This window comes from Ornithodoros turicata, chromosome 3 (genome assembly GCF_037126465.1).
Source record: "Ornithodoros turicata isolate Travis chromosome 3, ASM3712646v1, whole genome shotgun sequence".
Taxonomy (NCBI): Eukaryota; Metazoa; Arthropoda; class Arachnida; order Ixodida; family Argasidae; genus Ornithodoros; species Ornithodoros turicata.
The window spans coordinates 68,240,857-68,256,193 of record NC_088203.1 but is presented as its reverse complement, the minus strand read 5'-3'; the positions used below and the strand labels follow the sequence as shown (position 1 = coordinate 68,256,193).

Genomic DNA, 15,337 nt, shown 5'->3' with positions numbered 1-15,337 from the left:
ACCTGAGTCGGACAAAGCGACAAGGTCCAAGCTAGTGGAATTTCGTGTTTGAATTGAACACAGATCACAACATCACTCAACACAACGCGAACGGTATACCGTCTCAACAAAACCAATTAGGGCCATTGGCATAACAGAAGACAGAGAGTCTACGGTGTAGCTTATTTTGTGATACGTACGTTTGGCGGCCGACACCAATCTTCTTCTCCTGTCCACTTCGTGTGGATTTGGAGGGAAACTCTAGAACCTTGTACCCGGTGGGACATTTTGGGGTCCCGAAAAAAAAAAAAAGGTCCCTGGTTGCGTAGGCGGTAATAATGGTCCCGCGAGGTTCGGGGCACCAAAAAAATACGGCAGGCGTTGTGGAGAGCCGATGAAACGGATCCTAGTCGACCAAATGCTATCAATCGCCCTCCTGATTTGATGAAATTGGGAGACATAGGCTTTGTTAGTTAACATTGATGTTAATTAACAATAAAAGCCGCACGCCATTCAATGATTAACATAAAAGCGATTACATTCGTTGCATCGGTTGTATTGAGCGCATTGTGTCTGTTCTTTCTCTTCCTCTCTCTCTCTCTCTTTGTATTCAGTGGAGTACAGACAGGTAATTTCTTGCAGGATGTCGGAAAAATTGTACCTGCGTTCTTTTAGGACAGGGCGGAATACAGAGGAGTAAGCAATGAGGCACGTTACCTTCTGTATTCGTACTGATAGAATAAAACACAATAAACGCTTTAAACGGAGCTCAGTCGCCTGGCTCTGACCCCACGCTCGCTGTACGGGGGGGTCGTTGGATGTAGTTCCGAATTCAACCTGGATGCTAGTGTTTTCCTATTGTTGGTCGGACAAGTTTCACAGTTGTACTGTCGTACTTTCTATGTCGATGAACTGTATCTTCAGCAGAAGTGGAGTTGCAAAGGCAATGAAGCAATGAATGACAAGGCGACAGCTTTTATTGTCTATAAGCATCGACACGGAAAAGATGCAGGGGACAACTGTACAACTCGTGTCTCCTCCTCCCCCTTTTTTTTTACATTCAACCAAAGCTGGGGCGCATTATGACCCTTATTGTCGATGCGCGACAAAAATCTGGAATCATCATCATTTTACATTCAAGTTGAAACAAACTCAAAGCTCGTGTCTCACCAACAGCAGAGAAATATAGCATGCAGAGAACTAGTGCAGCGAATGATGTCGCTTTTATGTTACTCATTGAATGGCGTGCAGATTTTATTATCTATGAACAGGTGAAAAAGAAAGACCTATGTCTCCTTTTGCAACAAATGGCTCCCCATTCATCATCTTAAAAATAAAGTTGTCGTTTTCAAGAAATTGCGAAAGCGAATTCTAACACTCCGTCGGCTGTGATGTGTTTCATCAGTTATCCACAACCACGCCTCCGTATTTTTAGGCGCGAAAGTGTCTACAAGACCATTTTTCTGCCTATACAACCAAGGACCAGTTTTGCCTACATCCGACATTCTATTTGTGCACCTAACGACGCTACAGTTTGCGCGGTACGGCATTACTTTAGCACCTATCAATTCAGGCGCGGCTTGACCGAAGCCAGGTTGCGATTGAAAGCGTACAAATAGCCATAGAGAACCGAGCCTACTGACACAACTATAGTTCCTATTGCTGTCGCCAGGACTTTCGGTGGCGCGGCGGACGCTTTGCACGAAGCGTTAAATAGAAGTCTTTTCATTTGCACTGTACAGTTGGTCACCCGCTTCCTGTTTACGAACGACAACGATAAGAAGTGTGGCGTCGTCACTCGAGACAACTTTACGGAATCCACATCTACCTATCCGGTCTGCATCACCCTTTACGTCAAGACACCAGTGTCTTACTTCGTCGATAAGAACCTTGTGAAGATTGTTCTGACCAGTTACATTGAACGTGAGTACGCCTTCATTAATGGGAGCGATATTACCGAACAGTTCGACAGAAGCAAGCTTGGTATCAGGCCAACTTGAAGTTCTGCAATCAGAGCGTCTTTGTCACGGGATACCCATAAACCAGCTAGTTCTTGGTGCTGCTTGCTCGTACACAGTCAGGTATTTGTAGCTATTTTGTCCACTTGTGTGTGGTTAACCGTACCGCGCGAACAAGCTAAGCCCCACCATCCTCACACAAAGCAAGCAAACTGAGTGCAGACAGGAGGAAAAATAAACGAATCAGGAATGCTGCGCAATCGAACCCTGTACAATGTAGTTATTTGTTAGAAGAAAAACGAAAGAGGAGGAGGATAATCGCCAAAAGACGTGAAGATGACGATCTTCGCAATGCTGAATCAGCTGGAACAGCTGATGTTATGTTGTTTTGAGCGCAAGGTTCGCGCAAGCCACAACGTCTGTGTCCATTGTGGGTTCGTTACCGACCACTAATGGGGCCCCGGAAGGGCCGTCAGCGTTACTGCGCACGGTCCGTCGACTGCTACCTTAGGAAAGAAAGTGCCGCTCCGCGCCATACTGGCACAGGTGCGACAGCTGTCATCCCTTAAAGTGCCCTTCCGGAGTCGGAAAACAGCATTTATTTTATTCAGTCGATAAAAAGAAGGGGCCTCAAGGATTCTATACGCAAAACTTCAATCCTGTTTACGAACGCTGTGCATTTCTGTCAATTTTTGAAGATCTGCTGAGCCTCCACAAGTTTCGAAGACGCAAGGAGCGGTTGACGTAATGATAAGCCCACAAAACTGCAATGGTGTCATGTTCTGGGAAGGCACTCGTCTCCTAGCGACGACGCCGGTGTCCGGGAGGGTCACATGGAGGAGAAATCACGTGACGCTGATCAAAAGAGGGGAAACGGGACAGATCGCTTCTCCTTCCATGGGATCTCTGCGCTTCGAGGGACCCTTCCAGCAGCATTAGCAATGCATTGGGTGCGCGCTCGCTGCGCGTGCACAATGGATTGCCAAAGCTACTGGAACGGTCCCTCGAAGCGCAGGGATCCCGCAGGGCTGAGCGAGAATACGGGGGCTTGTGCTTTCTCGAAGGTCGGAGCGGTCGGTTGGGTATGTCACGTGGGGCTCCGCTACCGGAGTGCAAAAAGTGAGCCACCGAGAAGCCGCGAAAGACAAGAACGTTGCCAGATGAGAGTCGAGCGCTCCGTCGCAACCTAACATGACGTCACAGTTCTCAAAAATAAAAATTAATTTACTCCAGCTTTCGCATTACGTAGAGCCAAAATATTTTGCAGGAATGTAAAGTGAGACAAAAAGATTTCGGTAACATAACTCTGGTAGGATTCTGAAGACACGAGATTTCGTCCGTAGTGGCACTTTAAAGGAAATACAGAATGTTTCTTAGCCTTTGGCCAAGCTCGCACACTCGAGAAACGTGCATCTTCTTGCAGGTCGTCACGTCACCAACTATTCATAATTGATGATGAAGTGGGCTCATCAGATTGAACACGTTAAATGGGCTTATCAGTTCTACTATTATTCGCACAAAGTGGGATGTGTTCCATCATGGTGAAATCACCATCAAAGGTATGGTATCACCATTAGGCATGGCGCAGTGTTCATACGCTGTTTACATGGGCGACAACCAGACTGAGGATTTCGTTTTATTTTTTTTTTACTTTATTTCGTGGTACGTTAAAGGCCCTTGGGCACTACATAACGGACGACGGACACAGCACATATAATAACCTACAAGAATACCTAACACACTATGCACATACTATGTGGGTTAACATGGGTTATACAATTATAAATTTACAAAGACACAAAAGTGGTTTGTCTGGTTTTTCCGTGGATTTGTCGTACGACACCAGGTATCGACAAACCTTCTTCCGAGAAAAAAAAACTACTTATACGCGACTATAATTGCTATTGCCTTTTCTGGGACGACCTTCATGTCTAAACATTCTTACTTTGACGCCGTGGGGTTTATGAACAGGAAATTTTTATCTTGGACAGCAAATTTATTTCCGAGACCGGAGGGTTTAGTTGACTCCCCCTTCTACTTTCCTTTCTTTTTCGTCCACAGTACTCATGCACCTGGAGCAGTGAAGTTGCAATCCAAGTGGTTTAATGTGCTGAGATCGCGATAAATACGAGGAGCCTCTGACGAAATCGGACGAAATACTCTGGGGGCATAATGTAGGGCTTCGAACTATGAGCTGCAAAGATACCATCGCGTAGATATATATAGTGTGTGTGTGTGTTTGTTTTCCTCGTCTCTTCTTGCCTTGACAGAATTTTTACAAAAATCTATGAGAGCAGCGTAGATGTGTCCTTCGCAGTTGAGTTCTAGGGCCAGGCGGACATCTTCTCGAAGGAAGTATACAACTACAAGATTTGTACTTACCTAAAATTCATTACTGAACTTTTTAATTAGGGGATTTCGGGGAAAGCGAAACAGCAGATTGGGAGACTATCCTAGTTGCAAGCCATTCCACGTTTAACAAATCCTGAAACACGCGCGTGCGTTAAAATATCCATCCCCGAATTTTGATATGCAAATCAGCCGAAACCGCAGCGACCGCGAACGTCGCGAGTACAGCGCTCATTTCAGATCAGAGGGCCGCGTGATTTGGAGCGATGGAGATGATTGGAGTAGGTGCCGCTCAGCTGGCCAGATTAACCGCTCTCCAGTCCAGATAAGCCACCGTCGGTGAAGGCGATGCGCTCCTCAGGCGCGCTTTTTTTCGGTTTCGGCTCATTTGCATACCGAAGTGGACCTCTACCGAAGAAATGTCGCCGTGATGTAAACATGAAGTTGGTAGACATAACGAAACCGAAACAGGACTGACGGAGACCACCGCCGTTTCACAAAGCCGTATTCCTTCACGAAGGTCAAGGGTCGCCTCTTTGTATTAATGGCACACACAAATAAGGTCACGGTTTTAGTCACTTTGGTGTCCTCATTCGCGTTCCAGTCCGGAAGCCACCCCGCCGGTATCTCAACGGCTTGGCCGGTTATTCGCTCGTTCTTCCGGTTGCCAGTAGAAAGATGATACCGGCAGCCTTTTGCTGGTATTTGTGGCTCAAGACCCTAGACAGAGGCTTTTTCGGGGTTTTCCCTTCAACATTCCACTACAGCATGAATAAACCTGGAGTGTAGACCGAACGCCGCGGTCACCAGATAAGGAAATTGGGCCGTGGGCACAGGGTCGACAACCGATGGTCTATCCTGTACCCACACCAGTCGGTCAACTGATGTCTGTGTTCCAGTTTCCGTCCTCCTGACAGCCTTCTCAAAACACTGCGCAATGATCCCTTGGAATTTTTTTCTCGTTTTCTTAGTTATTCATTACATTCTTGTGTTTAGAGGGGCACAGGAGCAGTGGTGGGGCAAAGCTATTGGTGGGTGTGTCAAGCCAGTAAGAACTTTAAGCCGTGTACGACCATCACGAGTTCTCCGCCCGCTAAGAAGGTTCGTTTGCGTCGATGCGTTTTTCAAAGTGAGTGGCGATCCAATCCGGTTGTTCTAATCCAATCCAATGTAGGGTTGTTTCCTATTTATAGCAATCTCGAACATCAATAGTCCAGCCGCATACAGCAACATATGTTTCTGCGTATCATCTTGAGCGAGTACTCTCTGTGTCTGTGTACTCCTCCTCATCCCCCAATTTCTCTTTCCCGGACGTTCCTCATTTCCCCTCTACTACTACCACCTCCCTTCCCTCGACCGGTGTTTTTCATTGCAAAAGGTGGCGACACTAAGTCCACCGTGGAAAGAAAAGAAGGCTCAGCGCAAGAGCTAGTTGCATCATCTCGAAAGTCAATGTCGTAATCCTGTGCGGAATGCTGTTCGTTATTACGACTTAGTTCGCGCTTGCTTGGTGTAGAGACACCACGTACCTTCCCAGAGAAGCCAAGAGCGACTCGTCCCCTTCAGGCTCCTGAAGATGGAAGGGCCCGCGGTAGCCATCTTTAGAAAGCGCCACCGAAAATATAGGGCTACCGGTAGAATGGAGCAGAACGAGGTTATACAACTAATAATATGTAGGGAACTGCATATAAACCGCACAACACGAAAAGCAGTATATAAAAGTGGCTTTCTTGTTACATTGATTTTTTGCTATAGTAGTTCCGGTGTACCAAGTTGGCGGCGCTGTTGTACCACCTGACGTTATTTGTTTGTAAACAGGGAGAGGTCTATATTCAGCTATGGATATTTCACGGCTCGCGCTCTTTTCTTGAACGATAGAGTGGATTTCAACGAGGATTGTTTCCTGTTCTGTCATCTTGCTTTTGCCCGAAATTCCCTAATGAAAGAGTTAAAAAACGAATTTCCAGGAATTAGCCGTCTTGTAGTTACATGCTCTCTTCCAGAAGATGTCCGCCTGGTCATAGAATAAACTGTAAAAACGCCGCTCTCACAGCGTTTTTTCTTATATTTATTTATTTATTTCTATACGTTGAGGAACCGCAAGGGGGTGTTACACAACGGAGGGGCAACTAGACAAACAAGGAAAAAGACAAGCAAGACAAGCATTCAAAAAAGCAAAAATATCTCAAACATTCACTATCGGCGCCGCACAACAGAATAGATGCCCAGGACTCACTCAGAAATGGCGTTAGATGAATAAAAAGGGAAAGAATGCGACGGTCGAGGTGAGAAAATGAAAGAAAAAAACAGGTGGCGGAAAGTGACACTGGAATGATCATGAGACATTAAACCATGTTTTGTAGTGTTGGAATCTGGCAACCTTAAAGCGGGCCAGGTCTTGAATGAAAACGAGGGACTCCGGCAGGTGATTCCAGTCCCCAATAGTCTTAGTAATGAAGGAGTACATGAAAGAATTAGTATGACATTGTGGGGGTCTAATGTGGTGAGAGTGGTCGTGACGTGAAGAAACGTATTCCGCAGGGGGGGAAAGACGATCATGAGTGTTTCTGTTGTACAATAACTTATGGAAAAGGACCCAGACGGGAGACCGTTCGTCTGAATGTGAGATTATCAATGCCAAGGTCTTGTTTTAGTCCCGAGACACTACAGTCCGAGGAATAATTGAAGGTGATAAAACGTGCGGCCCTGTTCTGAACTGATTTCAGGGCATGTATCAAATACTCCTGGTGTGAGTCCCAAACAGCAGAAGCGTATTCTAATTTGGATAGTACGAATGCCCGATAAGATATGATTTTGATGTGAGGCCCCAAGCAGCACGCCAATATTGGTCCAATATTGGCCCAATATGGGCTGCCAATATTGGACCAATATGGGGAGTGCAACCAGGCTCCATATTGGTGCAATATGGGCTGCCCATATTGGCACGCCCATTTTGCGCCAATATTGCCAATATTTCTGTGATAACACTTACGGGGAGCCCGTGTAATAATAAAGCATTATGCTGTATAATATTCACTACTTTTGTATGATTTTTGCTTTTTTATTTCTGCGGATCTAATTGATCCACGTTCACATCACTGCAAAAAAAAAAAGAACGAAAAAAAGGAAAGAAACACGGCATTGCCCAAACACACACAAAAAAAAAAACGAAGAACAGGTGCTACGCCCGCGCTGAAGATCACAAGCAGTCCCACAGAACTGCCAATACCTAAGATCCCTCAGAAGCCTTCATTGGGATTCCAATATTCTGTGGACGAACAATTTCCACACCCGCTCCGAGAATACAAAGCAGCGAAACACTTTCGTGGCGGTGACGGACACACGCCAGAGCAATTTACACTGCTTGCAGCAACTTGAAATCACCTAACTTTACAGAATAGCCATCCCTTCTTATCAAACATTGTGTTTTTTACTTGACCTGCCGCATTTTCGTTACCATTACAGCACCCAGCGACATTTTAGCCCTATGAAACGTCCGTTCGGGCTGTCGCGCATGCGCATTAGTTGTAGGACGCGTGATTACGCTCAAACAACTCGCTTGCTCACAGTCGGCTCGACCGATTGGCATTGGCATCGCGAAGGAAGATGGCGGCGACTTTCAAGACGTGGAATGTTGAGGTGTCGAACTCTAGCGAACTTTACGTTGGGAATGCCAAGTACGTTGACTGTTTCGAACAATGTGTATCATCTGCGGGAAGTTGTTGAATGTAACGATGTAGTGAATAGGGTATTTCACACGCTTCAACGTTCAATCTTGCCGTGCTGCTTGGGCATTTGTACAACAAGGCTACGTACCCTGTTCAGTCAATATGGGGTTTACGCGTGCAATATGGGGCCCATATTCCCAAGATTTTCCCAATATTGGCTCAAAGTGGGCAATATGGGGCCCATATTGCCAGGATTTTCCCCATATTGGCTGAAACTGGGCAATATGGGGCCCATATTGCCCATTTTCAGCCAATATGGGGAAAATCTTGGCGAAACGGGTCCCATATTGGACCCGTATCGCCAATGACCAGCCAATATGGGTCCAATATTGTGTGCCGCTTGGGGCGGAGCAAGTGCAAGATGGCGGCGAAGATATCCTAGGGTCCTGTTAGCTTCAGACACAATCTTATCAATATGCAGGGACCAACGCATTGTAGAATCTAAATGCAAGCCTAGATATTTATACGTGGGAACAATCTGCTCGTATATAAAGTATATATCGTAAAAGTATATCGTATCGTAAAAGTAAGTATCGTATAAAGTATAACTCGTATGTAAAGTAAACCCGTATACCGTATATAAAGGCTAAAAAAAACACACTTTATGTAGGGGAACACTGGGTAGCTTAAGTTTGAATCAACGCTCGGGTCAATCACTCAGTTCACATGTTTTTTCTTTTTTTGTGTGTGTGTATGTGATTTTTTTCTTTGTTCGCAAAAGTTGTCTTTATTAGTTGTCGAAAGCTTCTTTCCCCCTGTGGCGTAAGTGTGCTGCCGCGTACCCGTCAGGTGGCGGAAAACAAAGGAGTCGCACCGAGAGGAAGAGGACACCGGGACGCGTATTTCGAAACCCTGATCGATACAGAAGAGCGGCGGCGGCGGCAGAAAAAAAGCCCGAAAACCCGATGCGTTTGCTGTACGGACGCCGACGGCGACTATTTGTAAATTGTACGCATCGCCCACGGTGCAGGGCGGAGGGTGGATGTGCTGGAGAACAAGGTTAGGTTGGAACACGCACGTAATTTTGAAGTTCTTTACTATGTGTTTGGATTGCAAGCAAGGGTGGGTCAAATTTGAATACCCGCGTCCCCTTTGACTGTAGATGAGACGGAACGTTACGAAGTTATAGTTGAAACCAGAGAGATATTCGGATAATGTGTAGCGCCATATACAGCAAGAGGGCAACAACTGTTAATTTGAACGTTCGGAAACTGCCACACAAGGAACAGTATGTCCAGTCGTACTGTTAATGTCAATATCGTTCTTTCCCTGTCTGATGTAGTATGTGCCTCGACCCACATTCGAAGCACATCAAAACAGTCTCTTGCGTCAAAACAGTTGCCATTTAGGAGCCTCCACTGGTAATTGATATGCTGTTAGTAAACGAGGTGCGTAGAATTGATCCACTGTGCTGAACTGTCAATACGACGTGTCATACTGTGTGTTGCTGTAGAGATGTGTAATTCTAAGGCCGAGACATACACTGAAGGCAGGAACACAAACGGGCTATCTGTATTTCAATGCAAAAGTGAAGACCATGTTGTACTACAAATGTCAGCACACACATTTATACAGGTCCCAATAGTTATTATACTCTAGGAAATTTTTGTAAGTTTTGTTATGTTTTGCAACATCAACAACAGCAACAAACTTGCGGGCGAGTCAGTCGAATGACAGATGTGGCCTGACTTGTATTGAAGAAAAATGATATTGTGTCAAATAAAGAATCATGTAATGATTGGATATTTGTAATAAAGAGACAGAGATTGTAATCGAGCAGCATCGCTTTGACACTTGCATGGGTGAGACTGACTTTGACGGCTGGCTGTCGCTGCATCGAGCTCTTCTGAGTGGGCATAGAGGACCTACAGTCAGGAAACAAGTGTGTGTTGTTCACACTTGACACATGTATTTCAATCAAAACTGGCAAATTAATTCTGTATGTCTTAAGCTGGGTTGCACTATAGTGCAGATTAGACCTGCGTAAACTTGACAGTGCAGTGCCATGGACTGTGCAGGCAATGGCTCATTTGTATATGCTCGCTAATTGAATGAAAATTCTAAGATTTAAATTTTTGCTAGTGACACTTGGAATATCTGTTTTACGTATCGGAACCTTCAGTGAAAAATATTCAAAGAAAACTATGTTGGCAATTGGTGATTTTTTTCAAGTTATCAGTTGGTTACAGTTTACACATTTTTTGTACAGAGCAGTGTCCAAAGCTCTCTTACTCATATCACTTGATGTATCTATCGCATGTTCATTTGTCTGTCACACAAACAGGGTTACAAGGGATAAGAGCGTTCACACAGGCCAACTTTCTGCACGAACTGCACATTCATGACCGACTCAAATTGGAGGGAATCTGTCACCGAACGAAACCTTCAGAAATTGGTTCTGCTTTGGCAAGTCGGCGAGAGGAGCATTGTCACATGACTTATGCCATCACTTCCAATGGTGATGCAATTTTATTTGTGTCATAGTGCCGTACTACTATTATTAGATTGCAGGTGTAGCTGAAAAATAATAGTCTTTAAAAGGTCAAAGCTGCAGAAACATCCAGTTGGCATTTCTTAAGAGAATGTTGTTCTCTTGGTGAAATAAGATGATGTGAGATTGTTTGTCTGCGGAGCTGCCTAGTTGGTACTTGTGTATACGCAGATTGCACCGCCTCGAAGTTGGTCTCTGTGAACACTGCTTAAAGAACAGCCACAAGGCATGCTTTGGAATCCTTCTCTACCTGACTTGTAAACAGCAATGACTGTTATGTCATTCCGCAGGTGAGACAGCACGTTTGCATCATGAGACGACACGAGTGCTGTGCACCAGTTCGGTACAGAAGACGAATGAAAAGCGCAGTGTATCTTCCATGTGACCCTGAAGCACAACTGACAGCAGCCAAAGAGCACATTTGTACGATGCTTCACGCAAGAAATATGTAAACAGAATCCAACTAATAACTCGAAAAAAGTCACTGAGTATCAATGCAGTTCGTTCTCAGAATATTTTTTGCTGGAGGTACTGGCCCACTTGCACGAAACTTCTGCTAGGATGCTAACCTTGAGGCATTTCCTTTGACACAACTCTGGCAGTGCATTTCGCTTATAGGAGAGTTTATGTCAGTAGCATGTGACAAAAGTACTAGCAAGGCGGTGCCAAAGGGAATTCCTCAAGGTTAGGACCCTAGCAGAAGTCTAGTGCAAGCAGGCCCTGGTACTTACCCAAAAGTGTCCAAAGTAAAATTCAAATGTTGATATATATTTAATTAGTGAGCATATGCAAATAAGCCACTCACTGCACAACTCATCTTTAGCGAAAGTTCTCCAATAGCACCAACTTTCTATGAATTATTCCTACTGGGAACCTTCACGAAAGAAGTCGAAAAGAAATGGGACGTGGACAACAAAAGGAGTAACAATTAAATGGGGTGTTTACACTCCGGCAGTTTATTCCATGTAGCAGCTGCAGTTTTTGAAATCTAATCTGCAATATTGTAAATTGTGGTAAGCAGACTTCTGGTAGGACTCACATGATGTGAGGCCATATTCAGGTATGTTTGGTATCAGAGGGGTAGTGATTCTATTGGTAAACATATTGATGACACATAGTAGATCCTTCCTAGATACATGTAGTAATCAAAATGCATGTAAATTCTGTAAAAATATGCCTTATGAAAGAATATCAGGTGCCCTGTCTAGTCCTTATGTATGAAAAGGGGGGCCATTCCCCCAAAGCCCTGAGATCAAGAGGAAAGTGTTCTCCTGCACCCACCTTCCAAAGCCTGCATACATACAAACATACATTATATCAATGTAAACAAAGGGGTTGTGTTGATAGGCCTGGTGGTTATGATGTTTTCATTGTCATCACCCATACTTGTGTTTGATCAAAAGTTGATTGCATTGAAAAGAGTTTTGTTAAAAACCTTACATCCTTTTTTTTTCTTTCCTGGGAATAGGAAGCCGCCATAGCAGAGGCTAACCTTTCCCTACTACTTTTTAATATAATAAACATATCCCCCCCGCCACACACACACACCACTATCCTCTGCTTTTACGAAAAGTGTGCTTTGCAGCCTGTATGATAGATGAGACCTGCGCTGCAGATATCTGCAACCACGTATAAGACTATGCAGTATAATAATAATACGTAATAGTATATAATTAGTTATATTATTAATATTAGTTTAACAATAATAGTATATAATAATAAACAACAAATATAACAGAGCATGTGTGGGCTTCATCATTTCACTCAACTAAATGGTTGCTGTGGCTGCAAGACATGAGCTTTATTAAACACAGTTGTGTTACAACATTGTGTTTCTTCATCTGTCTTTCAGATAGTATAGCAAAGACAAGTGCTATCTGGTCTTAGAAGCAGGAAGCATGACAGTAACAAACAAACAAACAATAATGCCTTTTTATGTATTTGTGCTTTTTATGTGCTCCAGCCTCACAACATTAGTTCTCTCATGTTCAACAGTTGCCGCTTGCATCGATCCCGTCGTATGAATGCGTGTATGAGTGAGCAAAAATGTAAGAGAGAAAGGAGGATGAATGAGAGAGAGTGGCTGGTTTGTCCCTTCAGATGACGCACCCTTGGAAGTCGCTAGGGAGGTCTGTTAGCTTAGCTCAATTGGTAGAGCCCTGGACCCGTAATCCAGAAGATGTGAGTTCGAGTCCTACAGCTGGCTAGCCTTTTCAGTGATTTCCATCTTTCATCAATAATGCGATTGCATGACAATAACTTGACCTACAATCACTGATAGAACAGCATAAATGCAGGCAAGCTGGTGGACAAACTGCATGGTAAACAACCCTTAGCGATGGGCAAATGTTGAAGACAACACGAAAAGAGTACGTCCATTGATGAGGCCTGTTTACCACAAAGCATGACCTACAAGATTTGCAGAACAGTCTGCGTAAACTTCTAAAATACTTTTTTTGCGAGTTCCAAAAGATGGTGCACTACAAAAGCAATTGTCAAAGTTCATCAAGCATCACATTGCTCTGCCCTGAGGGCATAAATAAACGAATCAAGAGGAAGCAGCATAACGAAGCAAAACGAACGGAATGGCTCTGCATGCAACTTTTTGATATGGACATAGTTGCAATATGTTGTGTAGAACACCAAATTACAGTAGACTCATTAATTCAAACCCCAGGTCATTACATATTTTTGTTCAAATTGTCATAAATTACTCCAAAAATATGTTGCAGGTCATCTTTTTTTTTTTTTGCCTTTCCTCTGAAGAAGTGCTATTATGAGTGAGGACACAAAAAAGCAGTCATAAGTTAATAACTGCAGAGATATTCAAAAGAAGCATGTCCATGGTTCCATGGTTATTAGCTTAACACGTCAGTCCTCAAAACTAAATGTCTGATGTCAGCTAAAGCCCAAGCAGTAAGGGTGCCTTCCTTAGGAGACAGGCATCTGTAGGTGAGCATTATGTTCAAAGGAGGGTGTCTCAAGAGATGGCGTCAGCAACATGCGGAAGCCATCTTCTGCCCGTGGGAGGGTTTCACAACGGAATGAAAAATGTTGATTAGGCAAAAATGCCATTCAGTTAATAAGCTTTTCAATACACTGAAAACTGTGGGCTAAACATGGAGTTGACATGAAGTTTGTGTGAAGTATGCAAAAGTATGAATTATCGTAGCTCGAGGTAATGAGGGAACACCTACATTAAAATGTAGCAGGTACCAGACAAGTTTTTGTCGGTTGTTTCAGGTGTATCTTATTAACTGCCGTGAACTTGCCTGGGCTATGCTTGTATGGCATTAGCACCAGACCATCATAAAACGCAATATATTTCCTCTTTTTTGTGCAACGACGGCCCGCTTAAAGACATGTCCTGAAGCTCATCAACACAACTGCTACCTGATAGCCATAGTACTGTACATGTTCATCGCATTGCCCTTGGTGGTTTGTTTTTCTTTTTGTTTGCCTTTTTTTGCTGGGAATAGCAACCCGCCATGGCGCAAGCTAACCTTTCCCTCCTACTTTTTTTACATATTACACAATAAAGATATCCCACATAATAGAGATCGTAGCGCCCGATTTCTCCCCGAATTCTCGTGTGTAAATAGCGCGCGATTTTTGAAAAATCATGAAACCCGAAAACGAAGAACCCTATGCATGAGTATTGCATAAACAGGTGACGGGTGAAACTGATGATCTTTCGTCCTGAGGTGACAACCACTATTGTCTCTTTGTCCATTACCATCACAGTCATGGGCAGAGATGAGAGTTGACCATGAGATGCAGAGACTATCATAGCCATGGGATACAGAGTGAAAAATAAAATCAAATAACATAATTTACACCACAAATGGCGATTTCAATATTGCCCGTGGAACGTGCAATGTGGGCATTTGCTAAGTCACAAAGTTACAAAAATAATGTCTTGCTGAGCTGCGTAGTAATGAACTAACCTAAAACAAGTAACGTAGCTAGTACTTGCGTTCAGTTCAAATGAGAAAACAAATATTTCAGGAATAAATGTGTGACAAAATTGGTCAGTTCTGGTTGGGTGATATCAAGTGAGACACAAGTAGCTATATCTAAATGTTCCAACTCGAAGCATCCCTTCTCTCTGCAGAAAACAATGTGAATGCCATTCCGCATCATAAGATGACCAATGCATTGATACTTCATTATTGTTTTTGCTCTTACTTGTAGCTTTTGTAGAAGTACGCTTTTCATTCATTTTAGTCTTGCTATTTTGGTGCATTTGCTATCTTTAGGTATGCATGTGTACATTATGCATAATGGTTTCTCAAGTTCAGGCACAGTTCCCTGTTAGCAGTCAGAAACACCGAATAAAGGACAAAATATAGCAATATAAAAACCTGTGTACATTCTTTGTCATACTGTGTAGATTTATCCACAACATTTAGTAATGAAAGGCAAGTGTAATCGACTTTTTTTGCCAACATGTAACCACAAAAGTAAGCTGTATCAACACTATGGTCATAAAAGCTTATAAATATTGGTCATAAATATATGTGAAGTGCACTGAAATACACCATAAATGCAGCCTGATTACGTGTTATACCCGATTCCACACAAGAGCCTGAAGAGTTCGTGTTAAACCAAGTATCGCCCTGAATTCAATCACGTTTCAATCATGAACTAAACTGGGTGCACATTATTTGGATTTGACGCTCAAGACCAGTACATGCAACTTTCTCTGCGAGAGAAAAAAAGACAAAAGGAATATAACCTGAAAATGTCAGAGCTCTAGTCACTATCAGTGACTGTAGTCGGAACCACACACACAGTCTTTGTGCACGCACTAGGCACAGACTTCACTACGG

General features: G+C 43.6%; 1 protein-coding gene across 1 annotated transcript in view; it reads left to right on the top strand.

Annotated features, from left to right (window-relative positions):
- Positions 1-15,337, top strand: part of LOC135388575 (uncharacterized) — a 225,831-nt gene that overhangs the window by 106,447 nt on the left and 104,047 nt on the right. The window contains exon 3 of the mRNA XM_064618195.1: positions 1,722-1,902. Coding sequence (XP_064474265.1) covers positions 1,722-1,902 — 181 coding nt within the window. The remainder of the gene's footprint in view (positions 1-1,721; positions 1,903-15,337) is intronic.